Source organism: Pseudoliparis swirei, chromosome 24 (genome assembly GCF_029220125.1).
Source record: "Pseudoliparis swirei isolate HS2019 ecotype Mariana Trench chromosome 24, NWPU_hadal_v1, whole genome shotgun sequence".
In the NCBI taxonomy this organism is placed as follows: Eukaryota; Metazoa; Chordata; class Actinopteri; order Perciformes; family Liparidae; genus Pseudoliparis; species Pseudoliparis swirei.
Window position 1 is genome coordinate 30,051,231 of NC_079411.1, and position 18,933 is coordinate 30,070,163.

At 51.5% G+C, this 18,933-nt stretch overlaps 2 protein-coding genes across 3 annotated transcripts in view; one reads left to right on the forward strand and one right to left on the reverse strand.

Moving 5' to 3' along the window:
* The window catches only part of LOC130190302 (neurotrypsin-like), a 27,334-nt gene extending 24,729 nt beyond the window's left edge, over positions 1-2,605 (reverse strand). The window contains exon 1 of the mRNA XM_056409624.1: positions 2,167-2,605. Coding sequence (XP_056265599.1) covers positions 2,167-2,512 — 346 coding nt within the window. The 5' untranslated portion in view covers positions 2,513-2,605. The remainder of the gene's footprint in view (positions 1-2,166) is intronic.
* Positions 2,606-2,715: 110 nt separating this feature from the next.
* mettl14 (methyltransferase 14, N6-adenosine-methyltransferase subunit) lies at positions 2,716-18,933 on the forward strand. 2 transcript variants are annotated; one of them, XM_056410229.1, is made up of 11 exons: positions 2,716-3,624; positions 4,520-4,608; positions 5,254-5,338; positions 5,637-5,714; positions 9,381-9,468; positions 9,992-10,082; positions 10,156-10,297; positions 10,416-10,508; positions 10,740-10,893; positions 11,048-11,299; positions 18,522-18,933. In XM_056410229.1, exons 1-11 carry the CDS (start codon positions 3,559-3,561, stop codon positions 18,818-18,820), a joined length of 1,437 nt encoding a protein of 478 aa, XP_056266204.1. In that variant the 5' UTR covers positions 2,716-3,558; the 3' UTR covers positions 18,821-18,933. The 2 variants fall into 2 exon arrangements, with proteins under 2 accessions (XP_056266204.1, XP_056266205.1); XM_056410230.1 differs by having other exon boundaries at positions 2,993-3,624; positions 10,740-10,856; positions 11,089-11,299.

Consider the following 18,933-nt stretch of genomic DNA (forward strand, 5'->3'; position numbering starts at 1 on the left):
CAAAGAAGAAGAAGAAGTAGGAGACCCATTAAACGTCACCCCCTCCCAGGCCCGGGGTGGGTAATCGGGAGAATCGGGAGAGTTCCCGGTGGGCCGCTTCACTTCTGGGCCGGTCGAGGATTGTATTTGTTGACATTTGTCACGTTAGTCCATCTTCTCTTAAAGTGGGCGACACATGTTCCGCATTCTGACAGCACAGCCTCTGCATGGGTTACCGTGCGAGGAAGTTCACCCCTCCCAAATAATAGAGTTGGTTCAGTCTATTATGGAACCAACCAACACAATATGGGAGGAGCCCTAATCGAGTTGGTTCGCCCGTCCTTTTTCCAAAAGTTTTCTCAGCTCCGGATAGCTGGGCCGGCCCGACCGCAACGATACGCGTCAGGGAGGACGGACGGGAGGAAGAGGGCAGGAGGGGCTGCAAAAGCCAGGTTGAAAAAAAGAAAGGCATTGGAGGAGGATGCTGCCAAATGTGCCAAGCTTACCGATTTATTTTCACGAGGACAAACACAAGTGGCAACTGGTAAAGAGAGACAAAGGCCTAATGATTAGCAACATAACTATTCGGCTAACGTTGTAGCCGTGATTAATATCATTGCAGCGTTGTCAACCTATTCCCAAGCAAAATATTACATTGAATTAAAATATTAGCCTTTTTATCTCACCCAAAATATGGTGATCCATAGACTGCAAATATTATGGAAATATTGGTATATACTATTGATATTGAAGTATGCAGTAATATGACTTCATTTTTCTTTGTAGCTTCGGAGCAGCGATAAGAGTCTCCTGCTGAAAATGATGAGCCCGACATTTGCAATGAGGAGGCCATGACGACAGGGACAGGTAGAGAGGATAACAGAGGAAACTATATGATTTAAAGTTATATATTCTAAGAAAGAGCAGTATATGACAGTACTTGATGAACCAATATGCATTGTTTGCTCAGAAGTGGGTGTAGTAAAGGAGTAAATCACCACTATATAATACTCATGCAGAAAAATGATAATGACCATGACAATGATAATGACCATGATAATGACCATGACCTTGACCATGACAATGACAATGACAATGACCATGACAATGACCATGATAATGACAATGACAATGACAATGACCATGACAATGACCATGATAATGACACTGACCATGACCATGACCATGACAATGACCATGACCATGATGATGACCATGACCATGATAATGACCATGATAATGACCATGACCATGACCATGACCATGATAATGACCATGACAATGACCATGATAATGACCATGACCATGACAATGACCATGACAATGACCATGACCATGACCATGACACTGACACTGACCATGACAATGACCATGACCATGACCATGACCATGACCATGACAATGACAATGACCATGACAATGACCATGACCATGACCATGACCATGACAATGACCATGACAATGACCATGACCATGACAATGACCATGACAATGACCATGACAATGACCATGACAATGACACTGACCATGACAATGACCATGACAATGACCATGACAATGACCATGACAATGACCATGACAATGACCATGATAATGACCATGACCTTGACCATGACCATGACCATGGCAATGACAATGACCATGATAATGACCATGACCATGACAATGACAATGACGGCCCTCATGAGGTCTCACTCCAACAAATCTGGCCTACTGCCTCATCTGAGTCTGACACCCCTGCTACGCCCTTCTGCCTTTTTTAATGTTGTGCATATTTTTTGTTAACTTCTCATCTTAAGTGGATTATTATTGTTGTATTTAACCTTTACATTATTTGTTGGACCATGGTATTAATAAAAGAACTACAGGCTAGTAAGAGCTGAACTGTTGCTTCATTTATCCAATTTCCACTACCATAAAAAAAGTGGGCTGGTCTTGAGCCTGAGATTCCCGGCTGAAAAGTGGCCCCACTCCGGCCCCGCCCCCTCCAGCAGAGAGCTGCTGCTGATGCTCCTCCAGGTGATCCACTGAGACTTGATGATGTATGACGTCACACATGGGCTCAGACATGTCTGCATGAGTCTCACCTGGAGCCTGAGGCGGGTCCCGTCTCATTATGCAAGGATGCGATGAACACCGAGAGCCGCACACACTCATGCATGATGTAACCCCCCCGGCCGGTGTTACCTTGTTTACAGTCGCAGTAGCCCCAGTCCACGCGGCCTCGGGGGGTCCTGAAGAAGCACCAGGGTCGGATCCGGCCGTCCGGGTTCCGGCACCGGTTGTGCGGCCCGACCCCCCTCCCCGGGTGGCGCGCCTCGAAGCCGGCCACCGTGGTCCAGTTCAGGCACCGGGCGCCGGACTCCGTGACGTCCACGGCGCCCTGGTAGAAGCCGCCGTCCCCGCGGCTGTGCACGCAGTCGGTGAACGGCCGCGTGACGGTCGGCGCGCCGCCGGTTGAACCGAAGCCCCACAGCGCGGCGGCGAGCGCGAGCAGCGGCGCGTGCATGGCGGCGCAGGACGGAGCTCCCATCGGCGGCGGCGCGTCGTCTGGCGCACTCAGCCACCCCTCCCGGCCGCGGGACCAGACTGAGCCCCGGGCAGGGGGACACCGGGGAATCAGCCCCCCCGCGATGTTACACTCTTACATTATAGAGGTGGCGATTGTTTAATCATATTTAGAATCAAAGCATTAGAGTATAGGAGGGGGGGGCTTCCTGTATGACGTGCTATGCCAGACTGTAAGTAGCCGTATAGTCATTCCTTTCGGAAGCACTCGGTCGTGTTTCGCTCATCTTACGTTAAGCAATCCGCTTCAACACGAGCCGTCACTAATTACACCACGTGACCGTCCCACGTGGGTCCTCTATCTGGTGTGTAAACAACACGTTTACTATCATATCGCTCCTGGCATTTTAAAAGTATATTTTTATTTACAGCCACATCGCAGCTGACCTGAGTGACCGGACACAGCTTGAATCAATACACCTGTCCCTGTGTGTGTGAGCGTGTGCGTGTGCGTGTGCGTGTGCGCGTGTGTGTGTGTGTGCACGCGCATGCGTGTGCGTCTCCCTCGTAGTATCATCTGATTGGAGGATGAATTTGGTGACGTTAAACTCAAGCGTTCTACGCGGTGACATCATCGCCCCGCGTCCGCTCAATCACAGAAGGATGCGCTCGTATTTGTGACCGGCGTACGCCGAACCCCGCCCCGATCGGCGGAGCGGGCCCTCGTTAAACACCGCCTCCTCCGCCGGTTGACCGACTCCAACCGGGCTGGAGGTCGCTGCGGACGCAGGAAGCCCGGAACGTGGCGGAGAATACAACCACCGGGCGCTCACATCCGGGTGTCTCAGCGCTAACGCCATCGACGCCGAGGCCCCGCAGGAAACCCGACACGCCGGTGACCATAACGAGCACACCCGTTGTGAGTTTTTTCGCGGCTATTTGGCTTTAGCCGATTGTTGTCGAACGTAAAGACAATTAAGCGATTACGTTGCCGTGAGAAGCGTTCCTGTGACACCGGCCGCGTGCTGGTCTGTGTAGAGGGAACATTTAGCGGGAACATTTAGCGGGAACATGAACAGCCGACTGCAGGAGATCCGGGAGCGGCAGAAACTCCGGCGGCAGCTGCTCGCTCAACAGGCAAGTGGTCGGCTAGCCGCTCGTTGTTAGCACGGAGCTAGCTCGAGTTGCTACCGGTGGCTCGTGGAGATCATTACATTATTATTACATATCATTGCAACACAGATCACTCAGGGATCCAGACTAACTTTTTTTACTAGGAGCACAGTGGCCCCTAACTTAAAATTTTAGGGGCGCACACTATAAATCGACTTGCAAAGTGTTCTTCTTTGGCAATGAAATACGCCGTGTTAAACTTCAATAGCAATTCGCAGGGCTCTCAAGTTTGAAGACAGGCAAGAGTGAGATTTCCATCAGCACCCCCCCCTCCACGGTGAGGGCCGCGCGGCTCATGTTGGCGCGCTGCGGCACATTAAAGCATTAAATAGCAGAGAGTTTTTCAGCGTGAGAAATACGATGTGTGGCGGGAGTGCGTGACGTAAGACCGAAATGCGTGAGTGTCACGCTCAATGCGTGACACTTGAGAGCCCTGCACTCGGCCTCCTCGGCGCACTGGTTAGCAGCCTCTTGTCTTCTCAATGGACTGGGAGTGGCGCTTTCATTGCACAGGTCGCGGCACATTTGATGTCTCAGACTGGCGTTGTTTGATCAGTGTGTCGTGTTTTCATTGTGTCGTGCCAGTCTTATCAGCACATGTCGTGTTCCCCGCATGTTGTGGGAATCGACAGCAGAATTTACAGTTCATTGAGTTGCTCTCCCTGAAATATGTTAGTCTGGAGCCCTGATTAAACTAAAACTAGAACTATCATAAGAAACAACTAACATATCAAAATGTAACCTAAATAAGCAATTCATAATCTATATTGCTTTACAATAAAACTAAATAAAGGTCAAACTAAATGGCTCCAACAGTCAACGTGAAGCAGAAGTGAGACGTTGCTCTGTCCTCCCCCAGCTGGGAGCCGAGAGCGCCGACAGCATCGGAGCCGTGCTGCACAGCAAGGACGAGCTGAAGGAGATCGAGGAGACCCGGGAGACGTGCAGGTAGAGCGGTGGGCGCTCTGTGGGCTCAGGTAGAGTGGTGGGCGCTCTGTGGGCCCAGGTAGAGTGGTGGGCGCTCTGTGCCCAGGTAGAGTGGTGGGCGCTCTGTGCCCAGGTAGAGTGGTGGGCGCTCTGTGCCCAGGTAGAGTGGTGGGCGCTCTGTGGGCCCAGGTAGAGTGGTGGGCGCTCTGTGCCCAGGTAGAGTGGTGGGCGCTCTGTGCCCAGGTAGAGCGGTGGGCGCTCTGGGCCCAGGTAGAGCGGTGGGCGCTCTGTGGGCCCAGGTAGAGTGGTGGGCGCTCTGGGCCCAGGTAGAGTGGTGGGCGCTCTGTGGGCCCAGGTAGAGTGGTGGGCGCTCTGTGGGCCCAGGTAGAGTGGTGGGCGCTCTGTGGGCCCAGGTAGAGTGGTGGGCGCTCTGGGCCCAGGTAGAGTGGTGGGCGCTCTGTGGGCCCAGGTAGAGTGGTGGGCGCTCTGTGGGCCCAGGTAGAGTGGTGGGCGCTCTGTGGGCCCAGGTAGAGTGGTGGGCGCTCTGTGGGCCCAGGTAGAGTGCCCACCGCTCTACAACTTGTTTCCCTGACTCGTTTCCATCCGCCCTCGTTCCTTAACCTGAGGTCACAGAACCTGTCAGTGAGTTTGGTGTTTGGTTTGCAGAGCGGCGTTCGACAGCTCGGCCGCTCCCTCCAAGAGGAAGGCTCCGGAGGGGGAGGACGCCGAGGAGGACGTGGAGGAGCCCAAGGTGAGCACGCGAGATACGCTTTGACAGCGCCGAGTAAGGAGAGGATTTGTTCCCGATGATCAGCTCCCACGTGTCCCGCCTCCTGCTGCTGATCAGCCGTCACCGTGAACACACCGCCTCACCGGAGCAGACACTCACAGCGGGTTCAGCCGCCTCTGTCTGGGGCTGAAGGATAACTCCATGAGTGTTCTTGTTATTTGGGGATAAATCACGTGGTTAATATTTCGTTGTCATGTCCCAGACGCAGTTGAGTGTTTTTAATGTCCGTGAACTGAAGCCGGGTGTTTCCCTGCGTCAGGACGAGGTGGAGCTGCAGCCGCTGGATGAGAGCAACCCGTACGAGGAAGTGTACAAGGACTCCAGCACCTTCCTGAAGGTCGGAGACTTCTCTCCACTCACTGTCTCTAGAAGAGAAGCTGTTGCTTTATTAGTCCCACAGTGGGGAGACGTCAGGGTCACAGCTGGTGCACATAAAGCACTCGTAAACATAAAAGATCAAAATAAAACACAACACTAAATACTAGGGCTGGGCACGTTAACGCGTTAATCTTGCGTTAACGCATCAATTAATTAACGCCGACAATTATTTTATCGCGCGTTAACGCAGGTTTTATTATTTATTTTATTATTGTAAAAGTGTGTTGCTCACAGGCTTTTATTTTGTAAAAGTCTGCGACTGATTGCTGCGGAGCCGGAAAAGAAAGTCATTCGCGGTTTAACAAACATGGAGAATCTCAACAAATGACGGCAGGTATGAGACTCAAGACACACGTCACACGGAGAATACACGAGCTGGATGAAAGGAGAGGACTGCAAAGCGACAGCTTCACAACGTGCTGCTGCTCTCTGGGGACGACTGGACATCGGGGGACCAGACGTCCTCTTTCCCCGGACATGTCCTGCTTTTGAGACCTAACAAATGCGTCCGGCAGGGATTCCAAAAACGTCGGGATTTTGCTTCGTCGGATATTTGTGTTTCTCTGGGTTTTCATGAACTCGTATTTACCCCTTACAAGTTTTGGAAATGGTATCTCCCTTCTTACGTGAGCTCTGACGGCATAGAGGACAGTCATTGGTCGACCGATCTCAGGGTTGCCAGATACACGATAATTATCCTCCAAATACAACCATGTTGAGCCTTTGGTACGATACTTCACCGTCTCCAACCTGGCAACACGGAGCACCTCGCCGCCTCCACTAGTTCATTGTTGTTTGTGCTATAAACTCCTCCCAGCGCCGCCGCTCCCATAGCGCACTACGCGCTGTGGGAGGGCACCACGTCCTGAGGGGCTCCACAAAACAGGCAACTAAAAAAACCTCAGTTATAATAATTATAATGCCGATATTATTTCAGTCTAGAAATATTAGGCACCTTTTAGGCATGTATATCACAAAACAGGCAGAACAAGAGATGTTTAATCTCAGCAACATTTAAAATAGAAGTGCGCTATACACTACTTTTGAATTAATTATTGGATTTTGCGTATACAAATGCGATTAATCAGGGAAATCATGCGATTAAAATTTTTAATCGTTGCCCAGCCCTACTAAATACTAAATATACAGAGGACACAGCATGTAGCCCAAAGGGACTCCAGCAGGTTAAAGGGTCCACAAAATGAAATCAATATATGGTGTGTCACTAAATCTTCTGTAGCGCATCAAGCAGGACAGTCTGAAAGTAGTTGTGCTGCTCTGACACTGATAGTTTGCGTGCCGTACCTGTTGATCAAACCATCAGCCGGACAGGTAAGACTGGTCCCAATTAAGAAGAGCAGGAAACAGATGAGACACAAAAACAGATGAGGTCACACGAGTCAACACTCATTGGCCTCCACAGAAGTTAAGAAGCCTTTCACACACGTGGAGTTGTTTTTATTGGTCTGCTGGCTCCATGCAACAGGAACACCTGTGATCACCAGGTGTGACATTCATGGCACTCTGCCAAACGTCAAACAAGGCTTCCTCTATCCCCGGAATCCAAAGTTGCACGCAGAAGTTTTATTTGTCAGGTTGAAGTGAGAGAGTGAAATGTCAGGAGAGAGTCTCACGGCTCCCCGTGAACCTTATTCCTGATCCCACAAGCCAGAGTGAGACCAGAGTGAGACCAGAGTGAGACCCAGAGTGAGACCCAGAGTGAGACCCAGAGTGAGACCCAGAGTGAGACCCAGAGTGAGACCCAGAGTGAGGACCAGAGTGAGGACCAGAGTGAGGACCAGAGTGAGGACCAGAGTGAGGACCAGAGTGAGGACCAGAGTGAGGACCAGAGTGAGGACCAGAGTGAGGACCAGAGTGAGGACCAGAGTGAGGACCAGAGTGAGACCAGAGTGAGGACCAGAGTGAGGACCAGAGTGAGGACCAGAGTGAGGACCAGAGTGAGGACCAGAGTGAGGACCAGAGTGAGGACCAGAGTGAGGACCAGAGTGAGGACCAGAGTGAGGACCAGAGTGAGGACCAGAGTGAGGCCCAGAGTGAGGCCCAGAGTGAGGCCCAGAGTGAGGCCCAGAGTGAGGACCAGAGTGAGGACCAGAGTGAGGACCAGAGTGAGGACCAGAGTGAGGACCAGAGTGAGGACCAGAGTGAGGACCAGAGTGAGGACCAGAGTGAGGACCAGAGTGAGGACCAGAGTGAGGACCAGAGTGAGGACCAGAGTGAGGACCAGAGTGAGGACCAGAGTGAGGACCAGAGTGAGGACCAGAGTGAGGACCAGAGTGAGGCCCAGAGTGAGGCCCAGAGTGAGGACCAGAGTGAGGACCAGAGTGAGGACCAGAGTGAGGACCAGAGTGAGGACCAGAGTGAGGACCAGAGTGAGGACCAGGTGAGGCCCAGTGAGGACAGAGTGAGGACCAGAGTGAGGACCAGAGTGAGGACCAGAGTGAGGACCAGAGTGAGGACCAGAGTGAGGACCAGAGTGAGGACCAGAGTGAGGACCAGAGTGAGGACCAGAGTGAGGACCAGAGTGAGGACCAGAGTGAGGACCAGAGTGAGGACCAGAGTGAGGACCAGAGTGAGGACCAGAGTGAGGACAGAGTGAGGACAGAGTGAGGACAGAGTGAGGACAGAGTGAGGACAGAGTGAGGACCAGAGTGAGGACCAGAGTGAGGACCAGAGTGAGGACCAGAGTGAGGACCAGAGTGAGGACCAGAGTGAGGACCAGAGTGAGGACCAGAGTGAGGACCAGAGTGAGGACCAGAGTGAGGACCAGAGTGAGGCCCAGAGTGAGGACCAGAGTGAGGACCAGAGTGAGGCCCAGAGTGAGGCCCAGAGTGAGGCCCAGAGTGAGGCCCAGAGTGAGGCCCAGAGTGAGGACCAGAGTGAGGACCAGAGTGAGGACCAGAGTGAGGACCAGAGTGAGGACCAGAGTGAGGACCAGAGTGAGGACCAGAGTGAGGACCAGAGTGAGGACCAGAGTGAGGACCAGAGTGAGGACCAGAGTGAGGACCAGAGTGAGGACCAGAGTGAGGACCAGAGTGAGGACCAGAGTGAGGACCAGAGTGAGGACCAGAGTGAGGACCAGAGTGAGGCCCAGAGTGAGGCCCAGAGTGAGGCCCAGAGTGAGGCCCAGAGTGAGGCCCAGAGTGAGGCCCAGAGTGAGACCAGAGTGAGACCAGAGTGAGACCAGAGTGAGACCAGAGTGAGACCAGAGTGAGACCAGAGTGAGACCAGAGTGAGACCAGAGTGAGACCAGAGTGAGACCAGAGTGAGACCAGAGTGAGGACCAGAGTGAGGACCAGAGTGAGGACCAGAGTGAGACCAATCCACCAACACTAATGTAACGTATAATAATCACGAGCTGCTTTCAGGTATTTATTTCAGTCAAACTGTTGGAAACAAAGAAAGCCAGTGTGGGGGTTATATTTTATTATTATTAATTTTTTGCCTCAAAATTAAAATAGATTTTCTTTAGAAATAAAAATATTAAAACTTGCGGTTTAGATTAAACTTTTCCAATCCTAGACATCAAAGGTTTAATAAAATGCTTCACGACACCATGTTGTGTTTGTTTGTGTACTTATTATTCATGAATTCTTCGTGTCTTCAGGGCACGCAGAGCCTGAACCCGCACAACGACTACTGCCAGCACTTTGTGGACACGGGCCACCGGCCACAGAACTTCATCAGGGACGTGGGTCAGTGTTTATATATGTTTATATGTGTTTATATACATGTGTTTATATATGTTTATATACATGTGTTTATATACATGTGTTTATATATGTTCATATACATGTGTTTATATATGTTTATATACATGTGTTTATATATGTTTATATACATGTGTTTATATACATGTGTTTATATATGTTCATATACATGTGTTTATATATGTTTATATACATGTGTTTATATGTTTATATACATTTGTTTATATATGTTTATATACATGTGTTTATATACATGTGTTTATATATGTTTATATACATGTGTTTATATATGTTTATATACATGTGTATATATACTATATGTTTTATTGACATGTTGTTCATCTGTTTTATTGACATGTGTTTATCTGTTTTTTTGACATGTTTATCTGTTTATTGACCTGTTTATCTGTTTTATTGACATGTTGTTGTTTATCTGTTTTATTGACATGTTGATGTTGTTTACCTGTTTTATTGACATGTTGTTGTTGTGTTAACTTCTCCGTTCCAGGCTTGGCGGATCGATTTGAAGAATACCCGAAGCTGCGGGAGCTGATCCGGCTGAAGGACGAGCTCATCGCCACCACCAACACGCCGCCGATGTACGGAGCGCTCACCTCCACCTGCACGACCACGGGCCCGTCACCACGCTGACTGTGTGTGTGGGTGTGGTAGGTACCTCCAGGCGGACCCGATGCACTTTGACCTGCAGGACCTGAAGTGTGAGTTCGACGTCATCCTGCTGGAGCCGCCTCTGGAGGAATACTACAGAGAATCCGGCATCAGCCACACGGAGCGCTTCTGGACCTGGGATGACGTGAGCGTGTTGGATAGGACACATTATATGATCTGCAGTACCCACAACCGTCCACACGGGGCCTCGGGAAACATCCCCGTGACATCGCGCTCCCTCTTCCTCCTCTTCTTCCCTGCAGATCATGAAGCTGGAGATCGAGGAGATCTCCTCTCTGCGCTCCTTCGTGTTCCTGTGGTGTGGTTCTGGTGAAGGTCTGGACCTGGGCCGCATGGTAACCTCCTGCAGAACGTGTGTGTGTGTGTGTGTGTGGCCGTTGGCCTCCTACCCCCCCCCGGCTACATTATGAACAAAGCTCCAGAAGAATCTGTTTACCACGAGCTGAACTATGTAGTCAAACCGTGTGTGTGAGACTTCCTGGTTCAGGTCATGAAGCTGTCACTCTGTTATGTCCTCTTAACGATTGGTCATGAGGATGAACCTGTTCATTGGTCATGTGTCTCAGTGCTTGAGGAAGTGGGGCTTCAGGCGCTGTGAGGACATCTGCTGGATCAAGACCAACAAGAACAACCCGGGCAAGACCAAAGCTCTGGACCCCAAAGCCGTCTTCCAGAGGACCAAGGTACCGGAGATGCATGTCCTCCTCTCAGATCCTCTAGGTGTGATCCTCTAGAGGTGATCCTCTAGATGTGATCCTCTAGGTGTGATCCTCTAGATGTGATCCTCTAGATGTGATCCTCTAGGTGTGATCCTCTAGGTGTGATCCTCTCGATGTGATCCTCTAGATGTGATCCTCTAGGTGTGATCCTCTAGGTGTGACAGTAGATCATAACGTGGTGAACCTCTGGCTGCAGGAACACTGCCTCATGGGGATCAAAGGCACGGTGCGCAGGAGCACCGACGGAGACTTCATCCACGCCAACGTGGACATCGACCTGATCATCACCGAGGAGCCGGAGATGGGCAACGTGGAGAAGCCCGTGGAGATCTTCCACATCATCGAGCACTTCTGCCTGGGCCGCAGGAGGCTGCACCTGTTCGGACGAGACTCCACCATCAGGCCAGGTGAGGTGACCCTCCAGTGGACTCTGTCCTAGTCCTTCCTAGTGGACTCTGTCCTAGTCCTTCCTAGTGGACTCTGTCCTAGTCCTTCACAGTGGACTCTGTCCTAGTCCTTCCTAGTGGACTCTGTCCTAGTCCTTCATAGTGGACTATGTCCTAGTCCTTCCTAGTGGACTCTGTCCTAGTCCTTCACAGTGGACTCTGTCCTAGTCCTTCCTAGTGGACTCTGTCCTAGTCCTTCATAGTGGACTCTGTCCTAGTCCTTCCTAGTGGACTCTGTCCTAGTCCTTCCTAGTGGACTCTGTCCTAGTCCTTCCTAGTGGACTCTGTCCTAGTCCTTCATAGTGGACTCTGTCCTAGTCCTTCCTAGTGGACTCTGTCCTAGTCCTTCATAGTGGACTATGTCCTAGTCCTTCCTAGTGGACTCTGTCCTAGTCCTTCACAGTGGACTCTGTCCTAGTCCTTCCTAGTGGACTCTGTCCTAGTCCTTCCTAGTGGACTCTGTCCTAGTCCTTCCTAGTGGACTCTGTCCTAGTCCTTCCTAGTGGACTCTGTCCTAGTCCTTCACAGTGGACTCTGTCCTAGTCCTTCCTAGTGGACTCTGTCCTAGTCCTTCCTAGTGGACTCTGTCCTAGTCCTTCATAGTGGACTCTGTCCTAGTCCTTCCTAGTGGACTCTGTCCTAGTCCTTCACAGTGGACTCTGTCCTAGTCCTTCCTAGTGGACTCTGTCCTAGTCCTTCATAGTGGACTCTGTCCTAGTCCTTCACAGTGGACTCTGTCCTAGTCCTTTCTAGTGGACTCTGTCCTAGTCCTTCCTAGTGGACTCTGTCCTAGTCCTTCACAGTGGACTCTGTCCTAGTCCTTCCTAGTGGACTCTGTCCTAGTCCTTCCTAGTGGACTCTGTCCTAGTCCTTCACAGTGGACTCTGTCCTAGTCCTTCACAGTGGACTCTTTCCTAGTCCTTCACAGTGAACTCTGTCCTAGTCCTTCACAGTGGACTCTGTCCTAGTCCTTCCTAGTGGACTCTGTCCTAGTCCTTCACAGTGGACTCTGTCCTAGTCCTTCACAGTGGACTCTGTCCTAGTCCTTCACAGTGGACTCTGTCCTAGTCCTTCCTAGTGGACTCTGTCCTAGTCCTTCACAGTGGACTCTGTCCTAGTCCTTCACACTGGACTCTGTCCTAGTCCTTCACAGTGGACTCTGTCCTAGTCCTTCCTAGTGGACTCTGTCCTAGTCCTTCCTAGTGGACTCTGTCCTAGTCCTTCACACTGGACTCTGTCCTAGTCCTTCACAGTGGACTCTGTCCTAGTCCTTCACAGTGGACTCTGTCCTAGTCCTTCCTAGTGGACTCTGTCCTAGTCCTTCACAGTGGACTCTGTCCTAGTCCTTCCTAGTGGACTCTGTCCTAGTCCTTCACAGTGGACTCTGTCCTAGTCCTTCCTAGTGGACTCTGTCCTAGTCCTTCCTAGTGGACTCTGTCCTAGTCCTTCACAGTGGACTCTGTCCTAGTCCTTCCTAGTGGACTCTGTCCTAGTCCTTCACAGTGGACTCTGTCCTAGTCCTTCCTAGTGGACTCTGTCCTAGTCCTTCACAGTGGACTCTGTCCTAGTCCTTCCTAGTGGACTCTGTCCTAGTCCTTCCTAGTGGACTCTGTCCTAGTCCTTCACAGTGGACTCTGTCCTAGTCCTTCCTAGTGGACTCTGTCCTAGTCCTTCACAGTGGACTCTGTCCTAGTCCTTCCTAGTGGACTCTGTCCTAGTCCTTCACAGTGGACTCTGTCCTAGTCCTTCCTAGTGGACTCTGTCCTAGTCCTTCACAGTGGACTCTGTCCTAGTCCTTCCTAGTGGACTCTGTCCTAGTCCTTCCTAGTGGACTCTGTCCTAGTCCTTCACAGTGGACTCTGTCCTAGTCCTTCCTAGTGGACTCTGTCCTAGTCCTTCCTAGTGGACTCTGTCCTAGTCCTTCACACTGGACTCTGTCCTAGTCCTTCACAGTGGACTCTGTCCTAGTCCTTCCTAGTGGACTCTGTCCTAGTCCTTCACAGTGGACTCTGTCCTAGTCCTTCCTAGTGGACTCTGTCCTAGTCCTTCACACTGGACTCTGTCCTAGTCCTTCCTAGTGGACTCTGTCCTAGTCCTTCACACTGGACTCTGTCCTAGTCCTTCACAGTGGACTCTGTCCTAGTCCTTCCTAGTGGACTCTGTCCTAGTCCTTCCTAGTGGACTCTGTCCTAGTCCTTCACACTGGACTCTGTCCTAGTCCTTCACAGTGGACTCTGTCCTAGTCCTTCCTAGTGGACTCTGTCCTAGTCCTTCACAGTGGACTCTGTCCTAGTCCTTCCTAGTGGACTCTGTCCTAGTCCTTCACAGTGGACTCTGTCCTAGTCCTTCCTAGTGGACTCTGTCCTAGTCCTTCACAGTGGACTCTGTCCTAGTCCTTCCTAGTGGACTCTGTCCTAGTCCTTCACAGTGGACTCTGTCCTAGTCCTTCCTAGTGGACTCTGTCCTAGTCCTTCCTAGTGGACTCTGTCCTAGTCCTTCACAGTGGACTCTGTCCTAGTCCTTCCTAGTGGACTCTGTCCTAGTCCTTCACAGTGGACTCTGTCCTAGTCCTTCCTAGTGGACTCTGTCCTAGTCCTTCACAGTGGACTCTGTCCTAGTCCTTCCTAGTGGACTCTGTCCTAGTCCTTCCTAGTGGACTCTGTCCTAGTCCTTCCTAGTGGACTCTGTCCTAGTCCTTCCTAGTGGACTCTGTCCTAGTCCTTCACAGTGGACTCTGTCCTAGTCCTTCCTAGTGGACTCTGTCCTAGTCCTTCCTAGTGGACTCTGTCCTAGTCCTTCACACTGGACTCTGTCCTAGTCCTTCACACTGGACTCTGTCCTAGTCCTTCCTAGTGGACTCTGTCCTAGTCCTTCCTAGTGGACTCTGTCCTAGTCCTTCATAGTGGACTCTGTCCTAGTCCTTCACAGTGGACTCTGTCCTAGTCCTTCACAGTGGACTCTGTCCTAGTCCTTCCTAGTGGACTCTGTCCTAGTCCTTCACAGTGGACTCTGTCCTAGTCCTTCCTAGTGGACTCTGTCCTAGTCCTTCACAGTGGACTCTGTCCTAGTCCTTCCTAGTGGACTCTGTCCTAGTCCTTCCTAGTGGACTCTGTCCTAGTCCTTCCTAGTGGACTCTGTCCTAGTCCTTCACAGTGGACTCTGTCCTAGTCCTTCCTAGTGGACTCTGTCCTAGTCCTTCCTAGTGGACTCTGTCCTAGTCCTTCACACTGGACTCTGTCCTAGTCCTTCACAGTGGACTCTGTCCTAGTCCTTCCTAGTGGACTCTGTCCTAGTCCTTCACAGTGGACTCTGTCCTAGTCCTTCCTAGTGGACTCTGTCCTAGTCCTTCACACTGGACTCTGTCCTAGTCCTTCCTAGTGGACTCTGTCCTAGTCCTTCACACTGGACTCTGTCCTAGTCCTTCCTAGTGGACTCTGTCCTAGTCCTTCACAGTGGACTCTGTCCTAGTCCTTCCTAGTGGACTCTGTCCTAGTCCTTCCTAGTGGACTCTGTCCTAGTCCTTCCTAGTGGACTCTGTCCTAGTCCTTCACAGTGGACTCTGTCCTAGTCCTTCCTAGTGGACTCTGTCCTAGTCCTTCCTAGTGGACTCTGTCCTAGTCCTTCACACTGGACTCTGTCCTAGTCCTTCACACTGGACTCTGTCCTAGTCCTTCCTAGTGGACTCTGTCCTAGTCCTTCCTAGTGGACTCTGTCCTAGTCCTTCATAGTGGACTCTGTCCTAGTCCTTCACAGTGGACTCTGTCCTAGTCCTTCACAGTGGACTCTGTCCTAGTCCTTCCTAGTGGACTCTGTCCTAGTCCTTCACAGTGGACTCTGTCCTAGTCCTTCCTAGTGGACTCTGTCCTAGTCCTTCCTAGTGGACTCTGTCCTAGTCCTTCCTAGTGGACTCTGTCCTAGTCCTTCACACTGGACTCTGTCCTAGTCCTTCACAGTGGACTCTGTCCTAGTCCTTCCTAGTGGACTCTGTCCTAGTCCTTCCTAGTGGACTCTGTCCTAGTCCTTCACAGTGGACTCTGTCCTAGTCCTTCCTAGTGGACTCTGTCCTAGTCCTTCACAGTGGACTCTGTCCTAGTCCTTCCTAGTGGACTCTGTCCTAGTCCTTCACAGTGGACTCTGTCCTAGTCCTTCCTAGTGGACTCTGTCCTAGTCCTTCACAGTGGACTCTGTCCTAGTCCTTCCTAGTGGACTCTGTCCTAGTCCTTCACAGTGGACTCTGTCCTAGTCCTTCCTAGTGGACTCTGTCCTAGTCCTTCCTAGTGGACTCTGTCCTAGTCCTTCCTAGTGGACTCTGTCCTAGTCCTTCACACTGGACTCTGTCCTAGTCCTTCACAGTGGACTCTGTCCTAGTCCTTCCTAGTGGACTCTGTCCTAGTCCTTCACAGTGGACTCTGTCCTAGTCCTTCACACTGGACTCTGTCCTAGTCCTTCCTAGTGGACTCTGTCCTAGTCCTTCACACTGGACTCTGTCCTAGTCCTTCACAGTGGACTCTGTCCTAGTCCTTCCTAGTGGACTCTGTCCTAGTCCTTCCTAGTGGACTCTGTCCTAGTCCTTCACACTGGACTCTGTCCTAGTCCTTCACAGTGGACTCTGTCCTAGTCCTTCCTAGTGGACTCTGTCCTAGTCCTTCACAGTGGACTCTGTCCTAGTCCTTCCTAGTGGACTCTGTCCTAGTCCTTCACAGTGGACTCTGTCCTAGTCCTTCCTAGTGGACTCTGTCCTAGTCCTTCCTAGTGGACTCTGTCCTAGTCCTTCACAGTGGACTCTGTCCTAGTCCTTCCTAGTGGACTCTGTCCTAGTCCTTCACAGTGGACTCTGTCCTAGTCCTTCCTAGTGGACTCTGTCCTAGTCCTTCACAGTGGACTCTGTCCTAGTCCTTCCTAGTGGACTCTGTCCTAGTCCTTCCTAGTGGACTCTGTCCTAGTCCTTCCTAGTGGACTCTGTCCTAGTCCTTCCTAGTGGACTCTGTCCTAGTCCTTCACAGTGGACTCTGTCCTAGTCCTTCCTAGTGGACTCTGTCCTAGTCCTTCACACTGGACTCTGTCCTAGTCCTTCACACTGGACTCTGTCCTAGTCCTTCCTAGTGGACTCTGTCCTAGTCCTTCCTAGTGGACTCTGTCCTAGTCCTTCACAGTGGACTCTGTCCTAGTCCTTCCTAGTGGACTCTGTCCTAGTCCTTCCTAGTGGACTCTGTCCTAGTCCTTCACAGTGGACTCTGTCCTAGTCCTTCCTAGTGGACTCTGTCCTAGTCCTTCATAGTGGACTCTGTCCTAGTCCTTCACAGTGGACTCTGTCCTAGTCCTTTCTAGTGGACTCTGTCCTAGTCCTTCCTAGTGGACTCTGTCCTAGTCCTTCACAGTGGACTCTGTCCTAGTCCTTCCTAGTGGACTCTGTCCTAGTCCTTCCTAGTGGACTCTGTCCTAGTCCTTCACAGTGGACTCTGTCCTAGTCCTTCCTAGTGGACTCTGTCCTAGTCCTTCCTAGTGGACTCTGTCCTAGTCCTTCACAGTGGACTCTGTCCTAGTCCTTCACAGTGGACTCTGTCCTAGTCCTTCACAGTGGACTCTGTCCTAGTCCTTCACACTGGACTCTGTCCTAGTCCTTCATAGTGGACTCTGTCCTAGTCCTTCCTAGTGGACTCTGTCCTAGTCCTTCACACTGGACTCTGTCCTAGTCCTTCACAGTGGACTCTGTCCTAGTCCTTCCTAGTGGACTCTGTCCTAGTCCTTCACACTGGACTCTGTCCTAGTCCTTCACAGTGGACTCTGTCCTAGTCCTTCCTAGTGGACTCTGTCCTAGTCCTTCACACTGGACTCTGTCCTAGTCCTTCACAGTGGACTCTGTCCTAGTCCTTCACAGTGGACTCTGTCCTAGTCCTTCACAGTGGACTCTGTCCTAGTCCTTCCTAGTGGACTCTGTCCTAGTCCTTCACAGTGGACTCTGTCCTAGTCCTTCCTAGTGGACTCTGTCCTAGTCCTTCATAGTGGACTCTGTCCTAGTCCTTCCTAGTGGACTCTGTCCTAGTCCTTCATAGTGGACTATGTCCTAGTCCTTCCTAGTGGACTCTGTCCTAGTCCTTCACAGTGGACTCTGTCCTAGTCCTTCCTAGTGGACTCTGTCCTAGTCCTTCCTAGTGGACTCTGTCCTAGTCCTTCCTAGTGGACTCTGTCCTAGTCCTTCATAGTGGACTCTGTCCTAGTCCTTCACACTGGACTCTGTCCTAGTCCTTCCTAGTGGACTCTGTCCTAGTCCTTCCTAGTGGACTCTGTCCTAGTCCTTCCTAGTGGACTCTGTCCTAGTCCTTCCTAGTGGACTCTGTCCTAGTCCTTCCTAGTGGACTCTGTCCTAGTCCTTCACAGTGGACTCTGTCCTAGTTCTTCACAGTGGACTCTGTCCTAGTCCTTCCTAGTGGACTCTGTCCTAGTCCTTCACAGTGGACTCTGTCCTAGTCCTTCATAGTGGACTCTGTCCTAGTCCTTCCTAGTGGACTCTGTCCTAGTCCTTCACAGTGGACTCTGTCCTAGTCCTTCCTAGTGGACTCTGTCCTAGTCCTTCACAGTGGACTCTGTCCTAGTCCTTCCTAGTGGACTCTGTCCTAGTCCTTCACAGTGGACTCTGTCCTAGTCCTTCATAGTGGACTATGTCCTAGTCCTTCACACTGGACTCTGTCCTAGTCCTTCCTAGTGGACTCTGTCCTAGTCCTTCCTAGTGGACTCTGTCCTAGTCCTTCCTAGTGGACTCTGTCCTAGTCCTTCACACTGGACTCTGTCCTAGTCCTTCACAGTGGACTCTGTCCTAGTCCTTCCTAGTGGACTCTGTCCTGGTCCTTCCTAGTGGACTCTGTCCTAGTCCTTCACAGTGGACTCTGTCCTAGTCCTTCCTAGTGGACTCTGTCCTAGTCCTTCCTAGTGGACTCTGTCCTAGTCCTTCACAGTGGACTCTGTCCTAGTCCTTCCTAGTGGACTCTGTCCTGGTCCTTCACAGTGGACTCTGTCCTAGTCCTTCCTAGTGGACTCTGTCCTAGTCCTTCCTAGTGGACTCTGTCCTAGTCCTTCACAGTGGACTCTGTCCTAGTCCTTCCTAGTGGACTCTGTCCTAGTCCTTCACAGTGGACTCTGTCCTAGTCCTTCCTAGTCTCTGAGCCCACCTGTCTCTGGTCCCCAGGTTGGCTGACGGTCGGTCCCACCTTGACGAACAGTAACTTTAACCCGGAGTCGTACCCGTCTCACTTCGTGAACTCTCAGCTGTCGGGCTGCACCGAGGACATCGAGCGGCTCCGGCCCAAGTCGCCGCCCGCCAAGCTGAAGTCAGAGCGTGGGGGCGGAGCCGCCAGAGGGGGGCGCGGCGGGCCTCCGGGAAGGGGCGGGGACAGAGGACGGGAGCGGAACCGGCCCAATTTCCGTGGGGACCGGGGGGGGTTCAGGGGCCGGGGGGGGCCCCACCGGGGCTTCCCCCCCCGCTAGAGGCCCTCAGCGCTCAGAGCGGACTGAGTGAGCGTCTTTTATATACTTGTGTTTTTGTTTACATTTCTTCATCGATAATACTTTAGATTGAATAAACTATTATTTTGACTTTG